The sequence below is a fragment of the Sceloporus occidentalis genome, unplaced genomic scaffold (genome assembly GCF_023333645.1).
Source record: "Sceloporus occidentalis isolate IW3139 unplaced genomic scaffold, rSceOcc1.0.p SCAF_30, whole genome shotgun sequence".
NCBI lineage: Eukaryota > Metazoa > Chordata > Lepidosauria > Squamata > Phrynosomatidae > Sceloporus > Sceloporus occidentalis.
Genome location: NW_028317010.1, coordinates 9,137,780 through 9,164,210, shown reverse-complemented (window position 1 = coordinate 9,164,210; position 26,431 = coordinate 9,137,780). Strand labels below are relative to the sequence as shown.

General features: G+C 36.3%; 1 protein-coding gene across 1 annotated transcript in view; it reads right to left on the bottom strand.

The window, feature by feature from the left end:
- The window catches only part of LOC149299017 (protocadherin-15-like), a 426,255-nt gene that overhangs the window by 45,147 nt on the left and 354,677 nt on the right, over nucleotides 1–26,431 (bottom strand). Inside the window, exons 31-32 of the mRNA XM_089486827.1 lie at nucleotides 18,447–18,662; nucleotides 16,652–16,740 (exon numbers count right to left, since the gene is read on the bottom strand). Coding sequence (XP_089342953.1) covers nucleotides 16,652–16,740; nucleotides 18,447–18,662 — 305 coding nt within the window. The remainder of the gene's footprint in view (nucleotides 1–16,651; nucleotides 16,741–18,446; nucleotides 18,663–26,431) is intronic.

Below are 26,431 nucleotides of genomic sequence, written 5' to 3'. Positions count from 1 at the left end.
TAAAATGAAGCAGTTCTTATGCCCATTGTAGGTGCTTTCGACAGTGACAGGGGTCAGCATGGACACTCTGACAGGTCTGTGGCTACGCAGCCCCATACGCAACAAACTGCGATGCACTGTGTGTTCTGACATCTTTCTGTCAGAATCAGCATGAACTTTTTTGCAGCAATTTGAGTTACAGTAGCTTGTCTGTTGGATTTGACTACACAGGCCAGCCTTCTCCTCCCTCTTGCCGCCCTTGGCCAATCCTTGTTACCAGTTCACTACTTTTGCTTCCTTGGACCACTTCTGATAGGTAATGACCACTGCAGACTGGGGACACCCCACAAGAGCTGCGGTTTTGGAGATGCTCTGACCCAGTCATCTAGCCATCACAATTTGGCCCTTTTCAAAGTTCCCTAATTTCCTGCTTCTAGCATCAACATTGATAAAATTATCAGTGTTATTCATAGCTGTTTTCATTGAAAAATACAACATTTCTAGCTGCAAAATTGCAAGTTTAAATTAGCCTTTTAAACGTAAACTTGAATTAGCAAACACCATGTGCCATTGGAAAACGGGAAAGAACAGCTGTTTCTAGCTACACTGTATTTCCATTTGGTGTTATTTAGTGGTCAAAATTTGCCTTTCTTTAAAAAAACCAGGAGATTGCTAAGTGACCTCAAACTTTTGAATGCTAGTGTATATATAGTAACCCATAGCATATGCTTTTCTTTGATTTTTTCAATGAAACAGACTTCAAAAGAAAAATAGTGCATATGATGGTTTGTATAACTACCAAGCAACACACAAGCCACAGGGGTGACAGGTAGACTGGTTTAGTTCTATTGCAAATGATTTTCTTTTTGTCAAGACCCCAGGCAATAATATAACAAGCATTTATACAAGTGCTGGAAAAGGAAAAACAAGCTTGTATTTCTACAATTTGCCATACTTTGAGCCAGATTCTTCAAACAAAACAAAAAAGTTTAGGATTTTAACTTATTAATTAAAAAAGAAGACATTTACATGGAGTATATCATTAACAGATGGGTAGAAGTCTTAGAGAGGGCTAAATAAAAAAATAATCTAGAATCAGCAGGAAGGTTGACCATCTTCTCTCGAGAATATTCTATGCCCCACACCTGCATTTGGTATGACCTGCATTGCAGCTCCAGGAACATAATTGTTGATATTATTTTTATGATTTAATACAATGCAAAGTGAGTGAAGAGAAGAAAAATATAAATCAAATTAATATTTGGTGTGACCACCCTTCAAAACAGCATTGATTCTTCTAGGTACACTTGCACACAGTTTTTTAAGGAACATAGCAGGAAAGATGTTCCAAATATCTTGGAGAACTATAACCATGGTTCTTCTGTGGATTTTAGTGATGTCCGGATCATGAACGAATCGTTCATTTGATCCGATTCTTTTTAGTGATCCGGATGAATCGGTTCAGTAGAAGACATTTACATGCGGTTCAGTCTGTGAATCATGCAGCTGTAACCTGATCCTAGAGCTGTGAGTCATCTGCAGAGCACTCAGACACAGACTCTGGGGTCAGGTTACAGCTCATTAATTCACACAGGAACGATGACTCATAGAGTCAGAGAGTCGTTCAAAGAGTCGAATGATCCGAAGAGTCGAATGATCCGAAGAGTCGAATGATCCGAAGAGTCGAATGATCCGAAGAGTCGAATGATCCGAATCTTACAGGGATCCGGATCTTACAGAGATTTGAATCATTCAGAGAATATTACTGATACCATACTTTTATAAATAAATACATTAATAATGTTCACACTGCCCCCAGGATTTAGATTCCCTTGACTTGGCCCCCCTTTACCTATAACTGCACCTACAGTTAACTTTATTAAATTAACCCTCAGTCATCAGCATAAAATTAACCCTTATACCCCATGAACCATAACTGCCCCTGAAATTAACCGTAAAGATCCCATTAACGATAACGGCCCCTGAAATTAACCCTAAAGACCCCATTAACCATAACGGCCCCTGAAATTAACCCTAAATACTCCATTAACCATAACTGCCCCTAAATTAATTGCATATACTCCAGATAAATTACCTAATAAATTGGTATGGTTGATGGGGTCTTTAGTGTTAATTTAGGGGCAGTTATGCTTAATGGGGTCTTTAGGGATAATTTAGGGGCAGTTATGCTTAATGGGGTGTTTAGGGTTAATTTAGGGGCAGTTATGCTTAATGGGGGTGTTTAGGGTTAATTTGGGGGCAGTTATGGTTAATGGGGTGTTAAGGGTTAATTTTAGGGGCAGTCATGGTTGATGGGGTGTTTAGGGTTAATTTAATGGTGAGGGTTAATTTAATTAATTTAATAAAGTTATCTTAAGGTGCAGTTGCAGGTAAAGGGGAATGTAAATCCTGGGGGCAGTGATTATTAATGTATTATTTATAACAGTATGGTGATATTCTCTGAATGATTAGAATGCCAATGAAGGCAGAGTCGTTCAAAGATCCGGATCTTACAATGATCCGGATCACTGTAAGATTCGGATCCCTGTAAGATCCGAATCTTTGAACGACTCTCTGCCTTCATTGACATCACTGGAGGCAGGGGGGAGGATTCATAATGAAAGGGGCGGGGCCAATCGTTAGTGTGCCTGCACGGGGTTACTGGAAAACAGTAACTCCGTGCAGGCACACTGAGTGATCCGAAGATTCGGATCATGAATCGGATCATTTCAGTGAACAAATCAAAATGATCCGATTCACTTTAATGATCCGAACTTCCCATCACTAGTGGATTTAGGCAGTCTCAGTTGCTACTGTCTCTTCATGCTCAGCCAAACAGACTTGATGATGTTGAGATCAGGGAGCCCAAAATAACACTGAATCGGTTTGGAGTGGGAAAGGAATTAGGCAGATTGTGTAAATGGCCAAACCTGCCTCCAGAAGCTCCAGGTCAAACGTGGGTAGTCCAAAGGGTGCGATCGTGTAAGTCTGTTAAGATAATGTTGCATGACCACTCTTATAATAATTTTAAAATAAATCCCTTCCATGGTTTAATCTTCTATTTATTTATTTGAAAGAAGGCATACAAATCTTGTAACCCAGACCCACCAGAAAGTAATAGGTACCTTTCATGCAGTATGGAATCTTAAATGGTATCATGAGAATAATTGTCAAAATTATGATGAATTATATGAAACTAATAATTTTATATATTTTCTTTTTCAGATGAAGTCTTGCAGATTGTATTTACAGTGTGCATTTACATACTTAACTCATTCTTTTGTTTAACCCTTTAAGAGTCTGTTCACACCATTTGTTTAAAAGTGCTGGCAATTCTGTTAACAATGAATGGGTTAAAGGTCCTTAACTGACAGTAACGGTGTGTATATATACTGTAACTACTAGTGTTTGCCTGTGAATAAAATGAACTCTCTACTGGTCGTCATAGCAACCCTGATGGCCTGTTAGTAAAAAAAAAATATTTCGATCAATTCAGAAAATAAGGGAAAATGCCTCTGTGGGTTTTGGTCTCTGAGTTTCAGCAGCTTTTCTTAATATGATTATAATAGGAGAACTGATTCATTTATCAACAATCTACTGCAGAATCTGGAAGCACAGTATCATTAAATAGCAGTTTTCAGTTTAAAATGGACAAATTAAGATTTTATTTATTTGTAACTTTGGGAATGCTAGACCATGCTTAAATGTGCATGTCATAGTGTCCTAATCTGACTCCCTATAAAGACAAAGCATGTTCTCATAAAATGCATTTCAGTAATTGAACCACTAAAAACCATAGGTCCATGATTCCAAGTCAACGGGGCTTGGAGTATCCAGAAGTATTAAGGTGTCTGACCAGAAAGAAGACTGTAGCATAATTGAAAGCAGGGGAGGACAGGCACCTTTTAGCCATGTGGACCCATTGGCCCCCTGCCGCCCCCCATGGTAACATACACACTGGCAGACATTTTACACATACACACCATGTTACAAATATACTAACACAAACTGAAACACACATTTACACACACATGCTAACACACACATACACACACTCCTGCTTATACCCAAATTTAGACATACGCACTCATGCTAATGCACACATTCCTACACATACACACCAGCAGACACTTATGATAACATATATAATTATACTAATACACACACTTTACACATACACACATATGCTAACACACTGTTACAAACACAGATTTAAATACACACACACTTACACATACATACACATACGTACTCATGCTAACACACACCCTCACACTAATACACACACACACTCACAATTACACATACATACTCATGCTAAAACACAAATTCATGCTAACACACTTAAACAGTAATGGACACACTGCCTCTAAAACATACATACATACTCACAATATATGCTACAATACACACACTTACGCATACATAATCATGCTCACACATTCACCCATGCCAATTTACACACACATACAGTGTACACCCCTTACATTTTTGTAAATATTTTATATCTTTTCATGTGACTGTTATGGAACCAAAATATATCAGCAAGAAACGCTTATTGCTTTAATGAATATAAGCTGGCTTCGACCAATCCTCAGGGATGTGGGAGACACAAGCAGCAGTTTCAGTTTGACTTATATCAGTTTCAGGATTAACCAATTAACACGATTTATGTAACCTGACGCCCCTCTATATAAACTATAGTGTAAACGTAATAAAGCAGAGTGATTTTGGACCTGACCCAGAGTGTGTCGTGTGTCTTATTTCTCTCTCCGTGCACGTACATTTATATTCATATAATGTGGAGCAGTTCAACAATTGAAGAAAGGCTTTATTGGAAAGCATCCAAAACATGACAACACTGACGAAATTACACTCTGCTACAATGTAAAGTAGTGAGTGTACAGCCTGTATAACATTGTAAATTTGCTGTTCCCATAAAAATAACTCAACACAGCCATTAATGTCTAAACCTTGGCAACAAAGGTGAGTATGCCCCTAAGTGGAAAATTCCAAATTGGGCCCAAAGTGTCAATATTTTGTGTGGCCACCATTACTTTCCAGCACTGCCTTAACCCTCTTGGGCATGGAGTTCACCAGAGCTTCACAGGTTGCCACTGGAGTCCTCTTCCGCTCCTCCATGATGACATCACGGAGATGGTGGATGTTAGAGACCTTGCGCCCCCCCACCTTCCGTTTAAGGATGCCCCACAGATGTTCAATAGGGTTTAGGTCTGAAGACATGCTTGGCCAGTCCATCACCTTTAGCCTCAGCTTCTTTAGCAAGGCAGTGGTCATCTTGGAGGTGTGTTTTGTGTCGTTATCATGTTGGAATATGCAGGCCTAGACCATGACACACCCACCACCATGCTTGACTGTAGGTAAGACACACTTGTCTTTGTACTGCTCACCTGGTTGGCGTGACACACGCTTGACACCATCTGAACCAAATAAGTTTATCTTGGTCTCATCGCACCACAGGACATGGTTCCAGTAATCAACGTCCTTCATCTGCTTGTCTTCAGCAAACTGTTTGTGGGCTTTCTTGTGCATCATCTTTAGAAGAGGCAATTTCATGCAGTGTGCGGCGTATGGTCTAAGCACTGACAGGCTGACTCCCATCCCTTAAACCTCTGCAGCAATGCTGGCAGCACTCATACATCTATTTCCCAAAGACAACCTCTGGATATGACGCTGACCATGTGCCCTCAACTTCTTTGGTAGACCATGGCGAGGCCTGTTCTGAGTGGCACCTGTCCTCTGAAACCGCTGTATGGTCTCGCCCACCGTGCTGCAGCTCAGTATCATGGTCTTGGCAATCTTCTTATAGCCTAGGCCATCTTTATGTAGAGCAACAATTCTTTTTTTCAGATCCTCAGAGAGTTCTTTGCCATGAGGTGCCATGTTGAACTTCCAGAGACCAGTATGAGGGAGTGTGAGAGTGAAAACACCAAATTTAACACACCTGCTTCCCATTTTCACCTGAGATCTTGTAACACTAACGAGTCACATGACATAGGCTAATAGGGCCCAATTCAGACATTTCCACTTAGGGGTGTACTCAATTTTGTTGCCAAGGTTTAGACATTAATGGCTGTATAGTTATTTTACATTTACACTGTTCAAGTGGGTTTGTGAGCAGGGTGGGGTGAAAGCATATGCAAAAAGTCCCTGTAAATAACTTTGACTAATTTGTTTTCAAGATCCAAGATGTCACAACATTGGAACAGAGGATGATACTACAGGAGCCTTTTTCCCCAAACAATTTGGTTAAGTAAGGCATTGATTTTTTTGAACTCACCTTTCTAGTCTTGTTTAGTCTTTGTTTTTGACAAGCTTTTTAAGGGGGAAAAGTCTGCAGATGTGGCTAATGATGTTAAACACTGCTATCCAAGGTATACAACATCTTAAACAAACTCAATGCCATACTTTAGTATTGTATCTCTTTGTTTTAATCACTATTGGATCATAATAATAATAATAACTAGTATAAATTGCATTTGACTATGACAAATAGTTTCACTGCATGTGACTGTCTTTTGATTGATGTCAAAATAAATGATTATGTATAGATGACAGTAATTGTTTTTTTCCTTGTAAAATAAAACAAGCAATATGTATATAAAGAATCGTTTCCCTTGACACAGTATAAAGCTTCACTGGCTATAATTTCCTAAAACACGGCAATAATTTCAAGAACCGTAAATATAGGACTTCATGAGTAAATTTGTAACCGTATGTGTCAGTCAGATGGATGTGTGATATTTTGATTGCTACATTTTTCAAAACTGGCAATTTCAGATACACAAACAACCTTTCTCTATTGAGGACATCATCACTTATGTGTCTTTCATATTTAGGTGAAAAGTTACGTAGCTTGGGATAGCCTTATTAGTCCTGTAGTGTAGATGTAAAATATGTAAATTTTGCAGTGCAAATTAATACCTTTTCGACTAACATTCTATTTTAAGCACTATCCAAACTAAAGACAAAGTGTCAATATATCAAAAAGAGTCCTTAAACAACAGCTTACAATCTTTAGTAGTTAGTTATTAGTCATCATATTCCAAGAACAACATATATGGCTATTTTAAAAGCGTATTGAAAATATGTTAAAAAAAGGGAAAAAAATAAAAAATAAAATAAAAAAAGATTGGTACTGTATCTTCTGAAAAATCCTAAAATCCTGCCATGAAAAGAGTTAAAATATCAGCATTTGGAATATCCTGGGGTGTCAAGTTTTCAAAAATGAATGATTTGTTGGGGTAAATTAGATTGGCTGGTTATAAAGATGTCACAAATAGGGCATAGGCACGAACTGATGAGATGTCTTTTTTTTTTTTGTTTAAAGCATTTTATTTGCATTTTAACATAGAATAAGCAACAGTTGCCATATCCAGTGTGATACATCACTGCATATCATGAGTAAATTTTTTTTTTTAAAAGATTGCTACCACAAACATTGACAAAGGCTGGTAGTAGAATTAATGCCTGGAGAGGTTGAAAATTTGAAACTCCCTAGGGTGCCTAGTTTTCAAAAATATATGATTTGGTAAATCAAATTAGCCGGGTTCAAAGATCTCCTAAATAGTATATGGGGCCGAAAATTCCAGGTTCAAAAACTGAATTGTGCAGACCCCAAATGTGGCCTTTTACCCCCAAACAACCTGACAAACCCAGGCATTGTACTTAGATGTTGCTAAACACATAATGTGGTGTTGTTCTGAAGTGTTATATACCAGGAGCTGTAAATTAATACCTGAAGTAAAATGTGTGTGGGAAAAAAAACGCAAAAAAATACCACAAAGTTTGACAAAGGCTTGTGGTAGAATTAGTGCATGGAAAAAGTTAAATACTACCATTTGAAATACCCTGGGTTGTCTAGTTTTCAAAAATGTATGGCTTCTTGGTGGTAGATTTAACTGACCTGCTTCAATGATGTCCTAAATGGCACATGGGGCAGAATGACCAGTTTAAAAAAAAAAATAACTTTGAAGTAGCAAAACATTACTTGTACTTATTGCCCTCTAACCATGAAAACATTGGGTATTTCTAAACCCAAACAGGACAAATAGTAGAATCTATTTAACAGGTTTTTTTTTCATTAGCTTTTGTAGATTAATAGAGTAAAATATTTTTCAAAAATAGTAAGAAAGTCCTTTTTTCCCATTTTTCACCATATTTTATATTTGTTTCTACAGTAAATTATATACTGATATAATCAAAATAATTGTACTTAAAGAGACCCCTTTTTGGTCCTAAAAACGTTATATAAATTGTGTTTGTCCAGTAAATAAGAGAGAAAAAAATTACAGCTTAACACAAGTAGCGCAGAAATGACAGCCTCACTATTTAGCCTTAAGACTGCATTATTTTATCATTTTTGTCGTAAAATTCTTCCCTGTCTCCAATCAGTAACTTAACAAAAGGGGAGAGATAAGAAAATAGGGAGGACTATTATTTATTGATTATTATAGTGTTATCATATACTGCAGCACTGTACAAACATTGCAGTTTCTAAGAACAGAATGGAGTATGCAAGTGATTGTGTGTTACCATGGATATGTATGTGTTGTGTTTATGTGTTAGCATGTGTAAATTTGGGTAAGTGTGTTAACATATGTGTGCCATAGTGTATGTTGGAGAGGAAGCAAGGGGTAAAGTAGGCACAGACAAACTGTTTGGGGACAATGATTGCACAGATCAGCTGTTTGGAGTATAGATGACACAAATAAGCTGTTAACATGGAATTGATAGGATGTTTGGGGCAAATGTGGCACCCATAAGCTGTTTGGGGGCACATGTGGTACTATGGGACAATTTTCATACACGGGCCCTGTGGTTTCTTGTTACTTCCCCTGCCCTTTGGTGGGTTTATAATATAAACTCAATAATACTGAGATCAAGGCTCTGTGGGGGCTCCTTGTTCTCCTTTAAACTGAAGATAGTTCTTAATGATGTTCGGTGTCATTCTCATTTAAAGGAATGTATTTGGGTCCAATTAGACGCCTCCTGGATGGTATTGTATGGATAAGTACCTGTCTGCGCTTCTCAGCATTATTGCTGCTACAGCCAAATATTTCAAATTTTAGTCCAGAACATCTGCTGCCATTTTTCTGCACCCTAGTTTCTGTGGTTTTTGTGAGTAGTCACTTGGCCTTGTTTCCATGTTGGAGGCATGTCTTTGTGAACGAAAGTCTTCAATGAAGACCACTTCTGACAAGACTTCTCCGAGGAGAAGATGGTTGTATATATATGTAGATTTGTGTGTTTAGTTTGTGTATAGAATTATATTGTATGATTTTGGAATAGTGGAATTTTGGAAGTTGTCAGATATTTTATGCTAGAAAACATGTATTCTATATATTCTGTATTTTACATGAGCACAAAATGGAGTCAGAGCCATTTTATTTTATTTAATCATATAACGGTTATTTCTGTGTGTCTTTGTTCCCTCAATAATTGAGAACAAAGAAGTATTCAGTATATATGATCCAATTAATGTTATCTTCCATGAGAAAGTTAAGGAGTAGACACTGCATATCCTTAGGAATGTAAATTGGAATGGGGGATACGTCGTAAGACCACCAAAACCTAATTTACTACCTAGGAGGCAACGTCTGGAGATATGAGTGACTACAAAGACCTGATTTACTATATAGGAGGTAACATCTAAAGATAAGGTGACCAAGGATAAATTCCTAACACATATGTAATGGTCTTAAGTTATGTCTTAGACCAGAGCGTCTCTCGGAGGTAAATTAAGAAATTACAACAATGTAAATATGAGTAGAAGTCCTAATTATAATGGGTGAAACCCACCGTTATGATTGGAGAATTCCAATCAAGAGGTGGAGGCTATGATAATAAGCTCTGTCTTTAAAAGCTTATGTTTTTAATAATTAAAGGGGGCTGACCTTAAAAACGGACCTTAAAAACTGACCTTAAAAAAGAAACGGAGCTGAAACAGACAGACCCTGACGGACTCATTTAAATTTACCCCAGAGAATTGGAATCTTAAGATCCTGGCACCATAATTTTACTCTTAGAATTACTTTGAGTCCCAACCTATATAACTTTTAGTAAGTTATATTTCTTTCCACTTAATTTCTTGCCACTGAACCTGGATTAACTTCTACGAGGACCAGTTGGACAACAGCAACAAGTGGTGGTAAATATAATTGTTTTATTATTCTCACTAGAGGTGAATTTTGTCTTCTTCGTATAGAATTCCCTGTTTCTGGGAAATAGTATATGGCATTATTGTATATGACGGCTTGTGAGACTGCAGCTTATAACCCGTGATAATAACAATAATGAAAAGGTACTTTTACCTGTAGATGAAGTTTGACATTATTTGCATCTATTAGGAATGTCACTAAATACTCTTGGACATTATTAAATTATTTTAAATTGTCATATTAGTTAAACTAATATAATAGAGTTAGTGATCTTTTTATTACCGCCCTGATTATCATTTTTGGTTGCTGAGTGGGATGGAAATTAATGCTGTGTTAGACTCATAAAGTACTAATTCATATTGATAACTTTCGATAATATACCGTATTTGGATATACTGCAATTTGACATGTTTTAAGAATTTCGTGTTTATATTATGCACTGTTTGACTCATATATAGATTTTATAAATTGTATTCACAATAAATAAATATTTTTGATTGATTATTATTGTGATATATATCTGATTTGAATTATAATTTTCGGCGATCTGAAAGGATTTAGGATCGGAGATAAAATATAGGGTATCTCCTTAAATTAACATTGTGGATGTGGTTCTACAATCTTTGGTAGCGTCGTTATTTTGCGTGTGTGATAAAATATTGGTTTTACCTATTTTGTCTCATTAATATCCCTAACAAAGTGATAGATCACCATTGTGTCTCAGCACATGTACATATCTTTTGTCATTACTGTCTTATCTTGCTTTTCTTTCTTCGATAAACTTTCAGTCTCTATTACATTAAGAAATACATCAGAAGTATATACACTTTGCCATTTCAAAAGACTCACTTCTGATGCATATTTTCTATCGTATCTTTTATAATATGAGAAGTGCTTTGAAAATGAAATTTCGTATACTACAGACCTTTCTTTGCACAGTTCCTAATAACTGTAAATTTGAATTCTCCTCCAAATAAGACTTTCATCAAAGGATTTCATAATTGTAATCCTTATTTCCAGTAAGGCAATTCTTAAGAACATCTATTTTTTTCAAGTTGTTGAACATGTTCACAAAATCAATAATCTGACAAAAGAATGTATCAGGAACTAGAATATGAAATGAAGGTAGCAGGACACAGCAAAGCAAATAATTTGAAACTAATAAGATTCCTTTACTATTACACCCATAATTACAATGCATTGTACTTTCTTATGATCTTGTCCCCCAATGTATAAATGATGTCCCAGAAGCAGATGCCATGTTAATTTGGGTAGTAGAAAATTCAGTTTTTGAGAGAAGCAGGAATGCTATGATTCATTTTTAGCATTTTTTGTCATAATTTATGTATAGCACAATGTAAATAGTTACAGCTTTAAGGATTATAGATAATCCCCACTGAAAATTTCATTGGAAACAATTGTTTTCATCATTTTCTCTTTATTATAATTGTTCAGGTACTCCATATGTCCAATGTATTCTTCCTTACGTGCAATAGACAATCTATATTTCCTCTTCTTTTTTCCCAAGACTCAAACATTGCAATTAATGACCAGTCTCTAAGCCAGCCTGTGACAAGTGGTCTGGGCGGGATAGGTTTATGGCCAGCTAGCTCTTAGGCTAACAGGTCACTTGTTCAGAAGGTACACAGAAACCACAGATAATACTAAGAAACTGAGTATTATTTGGTAAAACTGGTAAAATGTAAGAAAGAAACTGAAGAAATTAGATGTTGAAGTCTTAATCAAAAAGAGATACAACAGAAATGAAAGTCTATGTTTCACAGTATTTCTAGTAAAAAAACCTTTTCTCCAGAGACTGCCCATTTGTTGTGCAGAGCCCACTCAGTTTATGTCACTCTTAATGACTTTGTCATAAACTCTTACAAGAAAATCATCTTGTATAATAATATTTGGTATTACGTGGTTATGGTACTGCTTACGCCAATAAGTTTGGGTTCATCAGGCCTCCTTTATTAATACAAATGTATCAGTACTTAACATGCCTTGTCTGTCTGAGAAAAGGCACATTCTGATTTCCCAGGCATGGTTTAATAACACCTGAAATGTTTATTAACAGGATCAGACTGAGGTCACATATGTGGAATGTCTAGTGTAAAACCACACACATATTTTGAACATGGCCCCTGTGCAGTTCTTTGAGCCACATAATCATATCTGCTATTATTTGAAGCTATCCTACATGGGTGCTATTATTGGGGAACTGGTTTCGCCATGAGATCTTTTACGTTTCCAGAGAGCACTAGGTCAGGATGTGTCACCTGTGAGATGTTTAAATACCTAGGTGGACAGTTACCTTTCCTGTTCCACAAAATAGGTTAACACATGCATTACTATGACAACTTCCTTTATTAAACACCTTCTATAATTCAGTTCTGATAGACCCTCAGACATTTAAGTAGAGATTTTTTTTTTTTTTAAAAGCAAAAGATTTAACGATTATTGAGGAAAGGAATCAACAGGTTAAAAATACAATTTATCCTTCTCTGTTGAGATGTTTTCCTTTCAAGGAAATCTAAAAAACAATCTAAGTACAAAGAGGCAGTGAATTAACCTATTCCAAGGTTGCAGGCTTTTTTACCAAATCATCAATCACTTTTGTTTAAGCTACATAGTTAGAAAGGTCAATGTACATGTGAATATTATCTACAAGTCTCATTTTCATGTTAATGCCAATTTGGGTCACTAATTTTAATTCATCCTTGGCCTGCCTTGTCACTGCATAAAGCGAATAATTTATCATTAACAGCTCCAGCTGCACCATAGTCACACTAAGCATTCTCTTTTTACAGAGGGAAATACAATGACATAAAATGTCTGTGGCTTACGCAGTATGCTAAGAATAAAGCATGTGTATGATATAATAAAGCTCTCCATCATAAGTAGGTATTAAATGCCTTTGTTGGAACACTAAAGATGTTACTCTGAACATTAAGTTGTTGTTTTTTAGCTGTTTCAGGGTGTCTTTAGTGGTGTATCTATCTTCCACGCTACCTTAAGCCTAACCCAGCTGCCCTCTTCGCACTACCATCTTTACTTCCCAGAGCGCTGGGATATGATGTCATATCCTTGCGTTCTGCCTTTTAAGGACATATGACCCTGGGCAGAATTCAGCTATAGAGAACACACTTGCTATAACATACAAATTTCTTTGACATAAACACTTTCAAAACACACACTCTTTCCCATGACTGCTTTCTTTATCTATATTCCTCTACTCGTTCTCTCTCTCCTTTTCCCTATAGCTCTCGCCTTTTTCTCCATATCTTTCTCCTCTGACTTTGTCTTTCCCTCCCATTTCTCCTTATATCCTTCTTTTCTCTCTTTTTCTTCATACCCTGGTGGTACTCCTCTGTGTCAGTGCTCCCTGAAGCACTGAAACAGAGTTCTTCCTTAACCCCTTAAGGACAATGGGCAGTCCCTAAACCCATTGAAACCAATGCATTTTGAGCCCTTGTCATTAAGGGGTTAATTTTTGATGGACACTTTGTCGACCTATGGTTGTGATGGCAACCCCCCCCCCCCCAGGCTAGGTATGCCACTATGTGTACTGAGTACTTTAATGAATAATAATAATAATAATAACGCTTCCTCTGTGCACCAAGAAGCTGCACTCAAGGAACAGCAGGAATGTTATTTGCTTCTGCTGTGAAACTTCTCTTTGTGTAGATCATTGCTTAGCTAAAACATCTGCAGCATGGATTGGAAGTGAGTATCTGTGACTGGACTTTTTTCACCAGTAGATCCCTCTGCATGGTCCTCCCAGACCTCACACTATGCTTCATGCTCCATATCTAAGCCTTATCTGGTTATTGAAGGTGATTTCTTTGCAAGAAGCTATACTCTACTCAGTTTAGCAGCCTGGAAACTTAGGACCTTCCATTGTACTGGGAAGCGGCATTGGTCAACCATCCCAATAGAGGGAAAGTCTAGCATTGATGGTCCTGCAAGCCCAACTCCCTGGGTTACATCACATCCCCAAATTTGTAATGGGAAACAAAAATAAGTTTGATGTGTGTGTGTGTGTGTGGGGGGGGTAAATTATCATATGCTTTAAAGTGTATATGATGGCTAGAGTGTTCCTGCAGACTGCATTTTCATGCATGGCTATTGTGCACGGCATAAAGTAAACTCTGTAGTGCCTTCTTTACAATCTAAATGAATGTAGCCCTTCACAATAAAGCAATCCTGAGGCCTATACAGAATAAATATATAAAAAGCCAGTCATGTCTAACATGGTCTGAATTCGTAAGTGTAACATTATGTGGAAATAGCACACAATATGAAGCAGTTTGCCATTCAATTTTTCTTTATCTTTTCAATAATCACACACATTCTCAACTTGGTCCATCCTATTTATATTAACATACTTCAATGCTACGCTGAAGCAGACTGCAGGCATTCATTGATAAGATTCTGAATTCAACATTCTACATGATTAGCAAAGCCAGGCCTAGTGAAACATGGCAAGAGTGTGAATTTGCCAACAACACTTTAAAATAAAACCTCTATCGATCCACAATGAACTGCTTTAACAAAATGACATGTGGCATGGCTATTTTCAAATTATTTTGTAATTCTAAAGTGCCTTATTCAGTAACAAAGCAATACTGTATCTGCAGCATGGATAATGAAAATAGCGTTCATAGTGGATCTGAAAACATGTCATCTCACATCAAGATACAATTAATTACAGAAGGGACAAAAGGGGAAAGGTGTACGAAAAAAGTATCTATATCACAGATAAAATGGCTTCGTCTTTAACAAAATGTTTAACAAATGCTGTTTCTAAAACAGTTTCTCTAGTGTTGTACATATTTTAAGTTTTTGGGTGTCCTTGGGTGGTAATAGAAGCAGCAAAGAACAAATTTAATGTTGCATGTGAAGATCTAATTTTCTTATCAGACCGGGAATTTTTTCTAAATAGATAAACTGAACATTTATTTTCTATTTGGTGTGATAGTGTGGTGTAATAGGTGTACATTACATTTTAAAAATGCCATATTCCAAAATGATATCAATGATAACAAATAACATAATTCAAAAAGAGTAGAATCTGCATAGCACAATTAAAATTGACATGTGTCCAAACCTTTAACCCACAAAGAACACGTATTACTCAAGATGTGCTACAAAAAACAATATAATGAAAAAAAAGTTATAGTAACCCCTTGACATATGTATATAATATATTCTAAATCAGCATTCTGGCAACTGTTCTGGAGCATTATTCTGTAGGTTTACACTAAACCACGCCAGTTATTGATTCAGTATAGTATATGATACACTCACCCAACCACAATTCAAAATTCAGCTGGTATATGTATATAATATGATATTATGCATGTATGTATGTATGTGTATTTTTAGACCTATAGCACTAACTAGAGAGGCGGAGATCAGCCGGCGCGTACGATCCGTCCCGGGGAAACTTTGAACTGCTGCCGCTCTGGGTCCCTTTAATCGATCTCGTCGATTTTTGGACCAGAGATCCTCTGGACCCCGAGCTATCCACCGGAACCGTCGCCGCTCTTTTGGGATACCCCCGAGAATAGCGGCTAAAGTCATAAGAACATTGCGGGGCTCGGTGGCACCGAACTGTCTGGGCAGGGCGGGAAGATGTGGACATGATTTGTGGTCCACATTAATTTTAATCATGTTACATGTGTTTAAAATTATATTCTTGAAACAATCCATTAACATTAATATTGGGTTGCTTTTGATGTCCTAACATTTAAATATATAGACAGATTATTACTTTCAGGGTTTTGTTTGATAAGTACAGAGAACTATGAAGTAAGGGTTGCAACTCTCAGGGCGAAATTGCCTACCATTGTCACTGATTTTAGCAGAAGACTACAGTTCCAATTAGGTTCACTTAGAAGCATACAAGTTTGAGCATATTTTAATCTCCAGAGCCTCCAGGCAATCGGAATACAAGAGTGCTGGTAGTACTTAATGAATTCTGGCAATAAGTTAAATTATTTCAAAGCTGACACATAATTGGCACAAACCAATCATAAAGCACTGTAAAATATAAGAATACATGGAAGGTTACAAAAACATACCAAGTCCATTAGCAATTCTCAAAGTAGCCTGCCAAGAGTTCTCTCTTCAGAGCTCAAAGAGACAGATCTATAATAAAGTACCATACTCTATTCTTTTACAAAGAGAGTTGGGAGTGGGCAAGCCAGAATGCTTCCTGATCTAGACAATAAAGGGTTGCCCCAGAAGTCTAACAATCAGAATTCTCTAATAAGCGCATAGGCTTGGTGGAACATGAAGGTAATAGCATTGTCTTCACCCAAATCATTTTTGGTATTTTTCAACACCTTCAAGATCCACCATATATATATATATACAGTATATAAACAAACATTCAACAACAAAGATATTTATATTTGCATTTTTAATTAGATCTTTTTAAACGTGATACTTTTAGAAGCAAAGAAACACAGTAAATATGTAATTACCTTATAAGATCATCTATATTTTCTTCAATAACTGTAGGGGCGGCGTTAGACACGATAACTTGCATATCCAACTGATTGACCACAGACACCTGTTAACATACACATATACCATTATACATCTACTCTACCTCATTAGAACAAAATGTTATAAATGATTTCTCATCGCTATAGCAGGCAACACCATAATCTAATCATTTCTCATTTTAAGTCAAAGCTGTGGGAGCTGAGAAACCGTGCTGTTCTGTTTTACCAAAACCAACTGCTAAGTTAAGAGTTTCTGGGTAAACAAATTACTGCTGTTTATAGAATGATCATTTTGCATTTTTTTCTGTTATATTGTAAAATAAAACCTGTGGATGAGGAATTAAAACTGGTAAAATGTACAGTTAAAGAATCCAGGACAATGCCTTTTTAACCCTTCATAGTGCTGGTAGGACTGGTTACTCACTGCATAGCAAGATTTTTTCAATTCTTTATTTTAAAACGATAAATGCCTGAATGTAAAGCATGAAAAAATGGAATTATAATCAATATATTATACTCATTTCGGTTCTAAGGTTTCCTCCTCTCTTTCTATATGAAGGATGGGGAGGTACAGTCAGTTTAGAAAGGCTAGATACTGGGAAAAGCATGGCCAGCCGCCGGGGCAAGCTATTGAAAGGAGAGTGGTATGTTCGTAAGTGAGCAGAGCTAAACCATGCAATCCCATGCAGATGAACAGTTGGCCGTGGAGACCCTCAAACTGCTACCATACAGTGCAGATCCAGAGAAGACACAGGAGAGCGACTGGATCTTAGTACTTTGAACTACCCAAAGGAAAAGAAGGAAATCAGACCAAAAATTAAACAAATCTATCTTTCAGAAAATCTGAATTTGATTAAAGATGATTTTAAAAAGAAGAACACTGTTGTTTTTATCTTTAACCAGTATTTGGGCTTTAGCATAAGAAAATCCATAACGTTACCTGATCAAACTTGTAACATAAATAGAATTTTGTGTTTCTTTTGAAATTTTCAGAGCTATTTCTGCTTACGTAAGCAGACAACATATAGTTTCTTAGTTCAAGGGTTTTACTTAATTCGGAATTCAAAACTCCCTCTAGAAAGCTGAACTTGTCGAATGGAAGTATCAATTCCCTGGGATAAAACCAATAGCTTCAACAAGCAGCCATCACTTAAGGAACACATGATGCGCTGTCATGGTACCAAACAAAATTGCTTTTCAAGCTAAAAGCTAAGATATTCTGAAAGCTTTGGACTTGAAAAGAAATAATAGGTTTCTTGTCTTGAAAGAAAATGTTACTTTTTCAAATGACAACCTAATCCATGCATGTTTCTTAAATCTGAAATAGCTGAAAGACACGGTGCCGAATTTGCAGTGCAATAAAATAGGTATAGTGGTGCAGATGTTCTCATTTTGGAACTGAGTTACCTAAAATCAGCAAGAACAAAGTCCAGTGTATTGGAAAATGAATTCATGTTTCCACCATAATGAGGTAGTTGTTTGGGGGAATGGTGTTTGGGGGACTTTTTATCAAAGTGACAGCATCATGGAAAGATGACAATGTTTTCTACAAGCTATAAAGAACATATGATAGAATAAATGCCTCTAGAACTTGCTATGAAATATAAAAAAGCCTGAGAATAATGTTTATAATTATTACAATGATTTTATTTGTTGCTTCCTAGGCTAATGTTCCACAGCCATTGCCAAGTGTGGTGACTTATACAACGTGGGCAATATTTATGAACAAATAAGCTTCAAGTGATAATTATTTTTATTTCTAAATACTTACAATTACATCTGCTTTGCTGCTTAAACCTTTACCATAATCGTCTGTTGCGATCACTTCAAACTTGAAGTATGACCTCCTCATGTTTTTGAAAAGCATTGCTGTTTTGATAATTCCACTGTATACTTCAATAACAAAGCCTTCTTTATCATCTTTAATTGGTGGCACAACTAGTTTGTAAGAATTAGCGCTGTAATTCCCGGTGTCTTTATCTGTTGTCTGTAAAGAAAGATAGTATAAAGTAAATAAAGCATACCTGAGGCAAAATAACTATAGTTGACAATACCATTAATCAACCATGTGATATGTAGATTAACCAGTTTAATTATCAGTATATAAGTAATACAAAAAAATATATGTTCTAGGTGATCTGTAAAAAAGTAAGCATGAATGTTTCTTTATTAGGATTTTCAATGCTTTATTCATCTATTAATTTAAAGAGTGAAGCAATATATGTTAAAATATAAAGAGTAAAGAAAGAACATTCTTTAATGGATAATAAACCTGCAAATTCTTACTTATACACTCTGAGGACATGTAATTTTTAATGGGCTACAAGTTTCAGAACTGTGAGTGAGTGTGGTCTACTGCTTTGTAGCTGAGATGTTACTCCTAGACTCCTAGCTCAACAAAGTCAAATAAAAAGTTTAGTTGACATCTCAACAGTGATCTCAAATCAACCTTAACTGGATATATGAGTAATTATAATTTCCATTGCAACTTGACCCAAGATTTTAATAAATAGCATTGTTGTAAATCAAAAATATTTTTGTTATCAAAAGATCTTTTAGCACAAATTTTGTTTGCAAATCGTTCCCCACATTTACCAGCCGATAACGGAAAACAGCTCTTTAGTATCCTTGAGAATTTCAACAATATGAGGTTATCGCTGTATGTATATGTAGTTCTGATTCACTGCAATGACTCATCCTATTATTTATGTCTCTGTCCTCTAGTTGTATAGGAAGAAGGAAGTAATTTAGGTTACGGAATTTTTTCCCCAAAAGGGTAGCATTATATTTATATTTAAATACAGTCTTACGTAGAAAAAGGTTCCTGCAGATGTCAGTCTAAATACAATTCAGTATGCATTCACTCAGTATGCATTTTTTTTTAAAATTTCAATACATTCCCTTTATTTGCAGACCTAGAGGCTCCCATTGCTTTCAGTCGTGTACCTGTTTGGGTTACATTACCCACTGAAATACTTCACCAAGCTAGTTCTTTATAGAAATACTAATTGATACAGTCAGTATTATAAGGAGAGGTGTTTGTCTAGAAGATCGGGCTAAAGTAATCGATGCAACTGTATGAAAACATCGTGTTATTAAAAAACTAGAGCTGTTTAAAAGAACAGAAAACAATATTGTGGAAAATGTATTTTAATCTGATACTAGCAATAAAACATTGGTGAGAGTTCTTCTTTAATGACCCTGCAGGCATATACAAGGGACCACTCACCTACTTAAGGCAGATGGGGGATGAGTAGAGCTGGTTTATGGCAGAGAGGATATATGAAGCGATATGCTAAGGTGAAGAGAAGCAAGACAGTGAAGCAATATGTGCACTATTACCAAGACTTGGAGCAATTAGGGAAAAATGAATGAAGAAACAAGAAGATAGATAGATCAGTTATAAAAGAGCATGTAGATGAAAGGAGGTGGAGGGGATGCAAAGGCCATCAGCTTGGGTCACCCCATCTTTCCTCACTTGGAAACATTTAGCATATCAGTGTGATTTATTTGTTGTACATTAGCAGTGATACAACTATGATAATTCAATGTTCTGAATGAATGAATTTTATAGTAATGATTTTATTATCTCTTTTTATATAGGAGATCTTAAGGAACTTCAAGGAACACTACAGCCATGATCTATACTTTAATGCATTTGATTGCTGAGTGATCGTTTTCTGCAGAATCTCCCATAGGCACTATTTTAGTGCACGTAGCCCAACTCATTATATACTTACCGCCCGTCAGCTTCAGTGCTGACTCAGCAAACTTCATGGGGGAGTCTAACAAGGTCTTTCCTGCTAATAGTATCAAGAATGATTGGATCAGGCAAGAGGGAAAGCTGCAGTTCTGTAGTGGCAGCTTCTTAAGGTTAGAGGGTTTTTTTTCCTTTCAATAATGCATATTAAGCACTCTAAGCACAGCTTTTTTTCTGTGGAATAGCTCCCTGGGACATTAACACCTTTCATGAAGGCTACTGCCAAGTTATACACAATTTTATATGTTTATTTAGTGTACTAAACTGGAAAATCTAGGGAAAAAAGACAGATTTGCTCTAACAAGGACTTTGGAGAACAATATAGATTTAATAATAATAATAATAATAATAATAATAATAATAAACATTTTATAAAAGTATTTCTTTTTCCAGAATTCTTAAAAAAATATATAGATGTTCAGGAGCCGATGGGATACAACATGATTTCCAGAAATGCAAAGAGAGCGGTGAAGTAATAAATAAATAAATAATTCAACAAATGCAATTTTAAAAAAGGCATTTAATAGGTCACAAGAGTCTATTAAATTTGAAGACGATTGCTTTCTTTTCGTTTCTCTGCTGGTATAGCATACAGCCATAGTACTTTAAAAATATATTATAGTCATGCTTGGTTGTGATTAATTTTTGAGGATTAAAGGGTTTATTTTACTTTAAAGTGTGTTAAGGCTAAATGAAAATAGCAAAGCTTATGTTGCCTTGGTGAATTATAAAGGGAAAGATGTTAATGTACAATGAAACAAGGATTTGCAGTTTCAAAAAGTATAAAACATTCATGTGGATGCGATATAGCAGGACCCTTTTAAAATGGTCAGGGAAGGAGGGGATGTGATAAAAACATTAAAGGGCACTCAGCCATCATATGTACTTTATGTTAAAGATGCATTTTAAAGATGCATTGGTGATTCTGCCAAACACATCTCCTGGTGCGTAATGTACTTCCCTCCAATCAGCTCCAGTTCTAGTGAAGGTTGTATACAGAGGTCTGTTAGCACCCCAGTGCGCATGTGTACTGTTATCCCATTAATTTCAATGGAATCACTTTCCTGCCACTGATTGTCAGCCAATCAATGACAAACAAGTCAGATCATAGGGAAAGAGGGCAGCATGGCTGCAATTTCCGTGCCAGCTATTGATTCATTTCCAGTTGTATTTCCCATCATAATATGATTCAATTTATACATAAATAGAAATATACTGATGCAAAATGACTTTTGCAGGCTCCCTCTGCTAATGCATAAAGGTTAAGTATCTCTCCAAAAAGTTTGTGTACATAGTAACATAGTAATAGGTTGATCCTATCCAATCCTCCTTGTTTTTGATCTACAAGTAAGGCAAAAAATACTCTGGGAGCAAAAATGACAGCAAATAAATATTGCATGGTCCAGGCTAGTAGGGTGGAATCGTGACAAGCACAATGCAAAAAAAACCTGCATTTTTTACAAACAGGAATTGCCATTTATTTTTTTCCAGTACCAGCAAAGGCAATTTGTATTCAGAATTATTAATTTTGTATTAACTTGAAACCTATTTAGTAATATGAACTGGCACAGCAATTCAGTTAATACCATTGCCTGACAAGCATCAGCTTGTTAATTATCTCAAATTCACATGGCATACTATGGCTAATGAAACCCAAATCATTTCCATTTAAGTGATGAGATAACTGCCATCATCTGTTGACTATAATTGAGGTTGCCACAAACCAGATAAGCTTAAAAATATAGATAATGACATTTTATACATACCCTAAGAAAGACTTCATACCTTTCAGTAGAAGGTGTAGTTCAGTCTTGAAATAGCATTTATTACTGACCTCAAGTAGCTTTGCGAATGCATGACATTCTTATTGTTGTGTTGCTCTCTGAGGCCATCGATTTAGAAGATTATTCCCAGTGACATTCAGAATAGCTGCAAGTTTTACAGGCCTTTTTACTCATTCTTATACAGGTCAAATGTCCAGTGACTGCCACATAACTAGTGTACGCTCAAGTCTTCGAGCAGATCATGACTGTGATATCATGCAGACACCCATTATAACCACATGTTGTATGTTTTCAGATGAATGCACCTTTTACTTGTGTTCTACTACTGTAAAGTGGAATTGGCATAACACACGGAAAAAAATAATAATGTAAGAGTTTGATTAAAATGTAAAAGCAGTTAAAATGCTGTTAAGGCACCAGTGAAAAATGATGGCCGATATAATACGTTTGATGGCAAAGTTGTGGAAAGGCATATGTTTAGACAGGTATCAGGTTATTGCAACAGATGGCTGCTTGATTACAGCTCCCAGCTTGGAAAGACACATAGATAATTCTGTGAAGTGTAGTTTAATGAAATCTTATGGCATGGTTTGTCTGGTGTTGTTGACATTTGTTTTCTGGTGTATTTTAGATCTGGTTTTTAGATATATCTGGTAAAATGTATAGAAATAGTGTTTTTTATATATGATTTTATATGTTTCTGTATATTTTATTATTTTATTTTTTTTATTTGTAATTACTGATTTGTTTATTTATGCACAGCCTTTTTATGGTCTTGTTTTCAAATGAAAAAAAAAATATATAAATAGTTCAGCTGGGCCAAGAATATGGATCCCCCGCTGATCCATAAAACGTGATTTATGTGGCACATCGCTAGCAGGTTTCAGCAGAAAATATCTCAAACGTTAATTTAGGGAGGCCTGAAATGTGCTAATTACAGTCAGTACATCTCTGCAGCTCAAACAGAAAAGCATCATACATTTCTCTATTATAGTTATTTATTGTGGTGAAATGCAAATGTGTGTTTAATTGAGTGTAATCATATTACTAGGAATCCTTAATTAGAGAAACACGATGATTAGTATTAGAATTTTGGGTTATGAGCAGGAATTTCAATCTTCAAGGACAATTGGACGCAACAAGAAATAGTCTACATAATTCTATTTTTTTGGTGACTGAAGTCAGAAATGTTAAGTCTAAAAAGCGCCGGGTAATTCAAAAGAAATGGTCATGCAGTTCATCAAAACAGATTCTGCACCACTGGCTGCTGCATGCAACTTGGAGAACTGTTTGAGTTGTTGTTGAAACATTGTGTAACATTTGAGTATGTTGTGGTTCAACGAACCCTGAGTACAGAGATCCGCAATCTTCTTCATTACTTATATGCATTTGACATTTAAAGCATTTAATTAAAAGGGAACTTTCACATTCCAGATTATACACAGCCTTTATTTTTAGAACTACATAAAAAATATTAATGTTTCTTTTCCTTTTAACCTATGTAAGCTAAAAAATAGCTCTGGTATTTTCATTTGAGTTGTATGTAGGAAATGCGATTTGTATGACATCATATGTTTTGAACTGGTGCTTCGCATTAAGCTATTTGTGAAAACACTTTCGAGTACCAGAGGCACGTGTTTCTGTCTGCTAACTATATACTGGTAAGAAACTGTGTTATTATATATATATATATATATATATATATATACACACACATGTATTTATACCTGTTTTTGGTAGAAATTGTATTGCTGTTTAATTTTCTTATTTTTACACTAAATCTGGTAGCCTGTACTTGAAGTGCTGGTTCTTGTCTAAATACTCTGTAACCATTTAACACAAACATTCTCAGTACATACAAGGAGGTCTGAATTACTTTGATAAGAGTTTTCCTAAAATATGCTATTATAGTAGAAACCAAGCTGATTCATACTTTAATTCCACATTACTGCTACGTCAACATTTTAGAAATTGTGAAACTCGAAAATGTATTTTTCCAACCACATAATATACAGCTACAGCCTCATATGCCAACCTCACTATTGTATATATTATATTAGGACCTAAATGTTCATGTGACAAAATAAGTATATTAAATGTTATTTGTCATGGTAACGTAGCCCCTGAGGCTGAGGACACATGGGGGTAGGTATGAGTTTGGGAGGGGGGCCATGATGAATTTATGGGGAGACTCCTTGTCTGCCTGCCTAGTCACTTCTTATGTCTAAGTCACCCTGTGCTCAATTTTGGGGCATAGGGTGACCGGAAAAACCAGTCCGATCTGCCCTAACCAGACTTTCATGGACTAGCCAGCTATGGGGGCTGTACAGGGCTGGAAACACTCCATGCGCCTGACTGGGACCTAGCCACAAATCCATGGACTGTGCGGCCGCTAGCAATTCAAGTACACACATATATATATATAATAACACAATTTCGTCCACCACTCTTGACATATCTGGGCCAGTACTGACAACTATATCCACCATTGCATGCACAAAACATGTGTAAATTGTGCACTCTATGGACCTGGCATGTCCTGTCAGTCCACCTAATTAATCTATTCTATGGCTTGTGTCCTGTTTTGTTGCATTACAACCAGAAATTAAAATGGCTTTGTTCGAGGTTTGTATCATTACACAACATACCTACCACTTTTAAGATGCATTTTTTTTTATTGTGAAACAAACAAGAAATAAGACAAATAACAGAAGACTTGAGTGTACATAACTATTCACCCTCCCAAAGTCAATACTTTGTAGAGCCACCTGTTGCTTTAGCAGCATGCTTAGGGTTATTGTTCTGCTGTAAGGTGAACCTCCATCTCAGTCTCAAATCTCTGGAAGACTGAAACAGGTTCCCCTCAAGAATTTCCCTGTATTTAGTGCCATCTACCATTCCTTCAATCCTGACCAGTTCCCCAGTTCTTGTTGATGAAAAACATCCCCACTGCATGATACTGCCAACACCATGCTTCACTGTGGATGAGAGGTGTTGGGTTTTTATCTATTACCTTCTTCCATATGTTTGGGGAATCTCCCACATGCCTTTTGGTGAACGGCAAACGTGTTTGCTTATTTCTTTTCTTTAAGTAATGGCTTTTTTTCAGGCCACTCTTCCATAAAGCTTAGCTCTGTGAAGTGCATGACTTAAAGTGATCCTATGGGCAGCTCATTCAGAGTTATCTTTGGTCTCTTTGTTGCCTCTCTGATTAATGCCCTCATTGCCTGGTTCATGAGTTTTGGTGGGCGGCCCTCTGTTGGCAATTTAGTTGTGGTGCCATATTCTTTCCATATCTTAATAATGGATTTAATGGTGCTCCGTGGGATGTTCAAAGATTCGGATATTTTTTTATAACCCAACCCTGACCACAACTTTGTCCCTGACCTGTTTGGAGAGGTTTTTGGTCTCCATGGCGCCACTTGCTTGGTGGTGCCCCTTGCTCAATGGTGTTGCAGACTCTGGGGCCTTTCAGAACAGGTATATGTTTACTGAGATCATGTGACAATTAGACTGCACACAGGTGGACTTTATTTAACTAATTATGTTACTTCAAAGAAGTCACATGAAGGTAATTGGTTCCACCAGATCTTATTTAGGGGCTTGATAGCAAAGGGGGTGAATGCATATACACACCATTTTTTATTTCTTTGAATTTTTTTAAAAAATATATATTTTCTTAATTTCACTTCACCAACTTGGGCTATTTTGTGTATTACATGAAATCCAAATAAAAGTCCATTTTTATTTCATGTTTCAACAAAATATGAAACATGGAGGGTGAATACTTTTGCAAGGCACTGTAAATTTGTGAAAACATTACTCAATTTAATAAGCAAATCAATAATTAATTGCTAGATATTAAATTGCTAAAATCATATGCTCACAAACACATACACCCCACAGTCACACACAACACCATGCGCTCTTACATGCTAACACCACACTACACATGCACACAATATCCAGCAACATACACACACACTGACTCTGGCACTATACATACACACTATACACACACATCGACTACATTGTAAACTACTGTACGCACACACTGACAAAATCCTGACATAAAAAGGGAGGTATGCCACAATATATATTGGGAAATTAATAATTCACTGCAGTCAATGGTTATTATCATTCTAAGATGTGATTCCTACAGCTTTGCACTTTGTAGCATACCCCCTGGTCTTCTGATTATTTAGTACAATG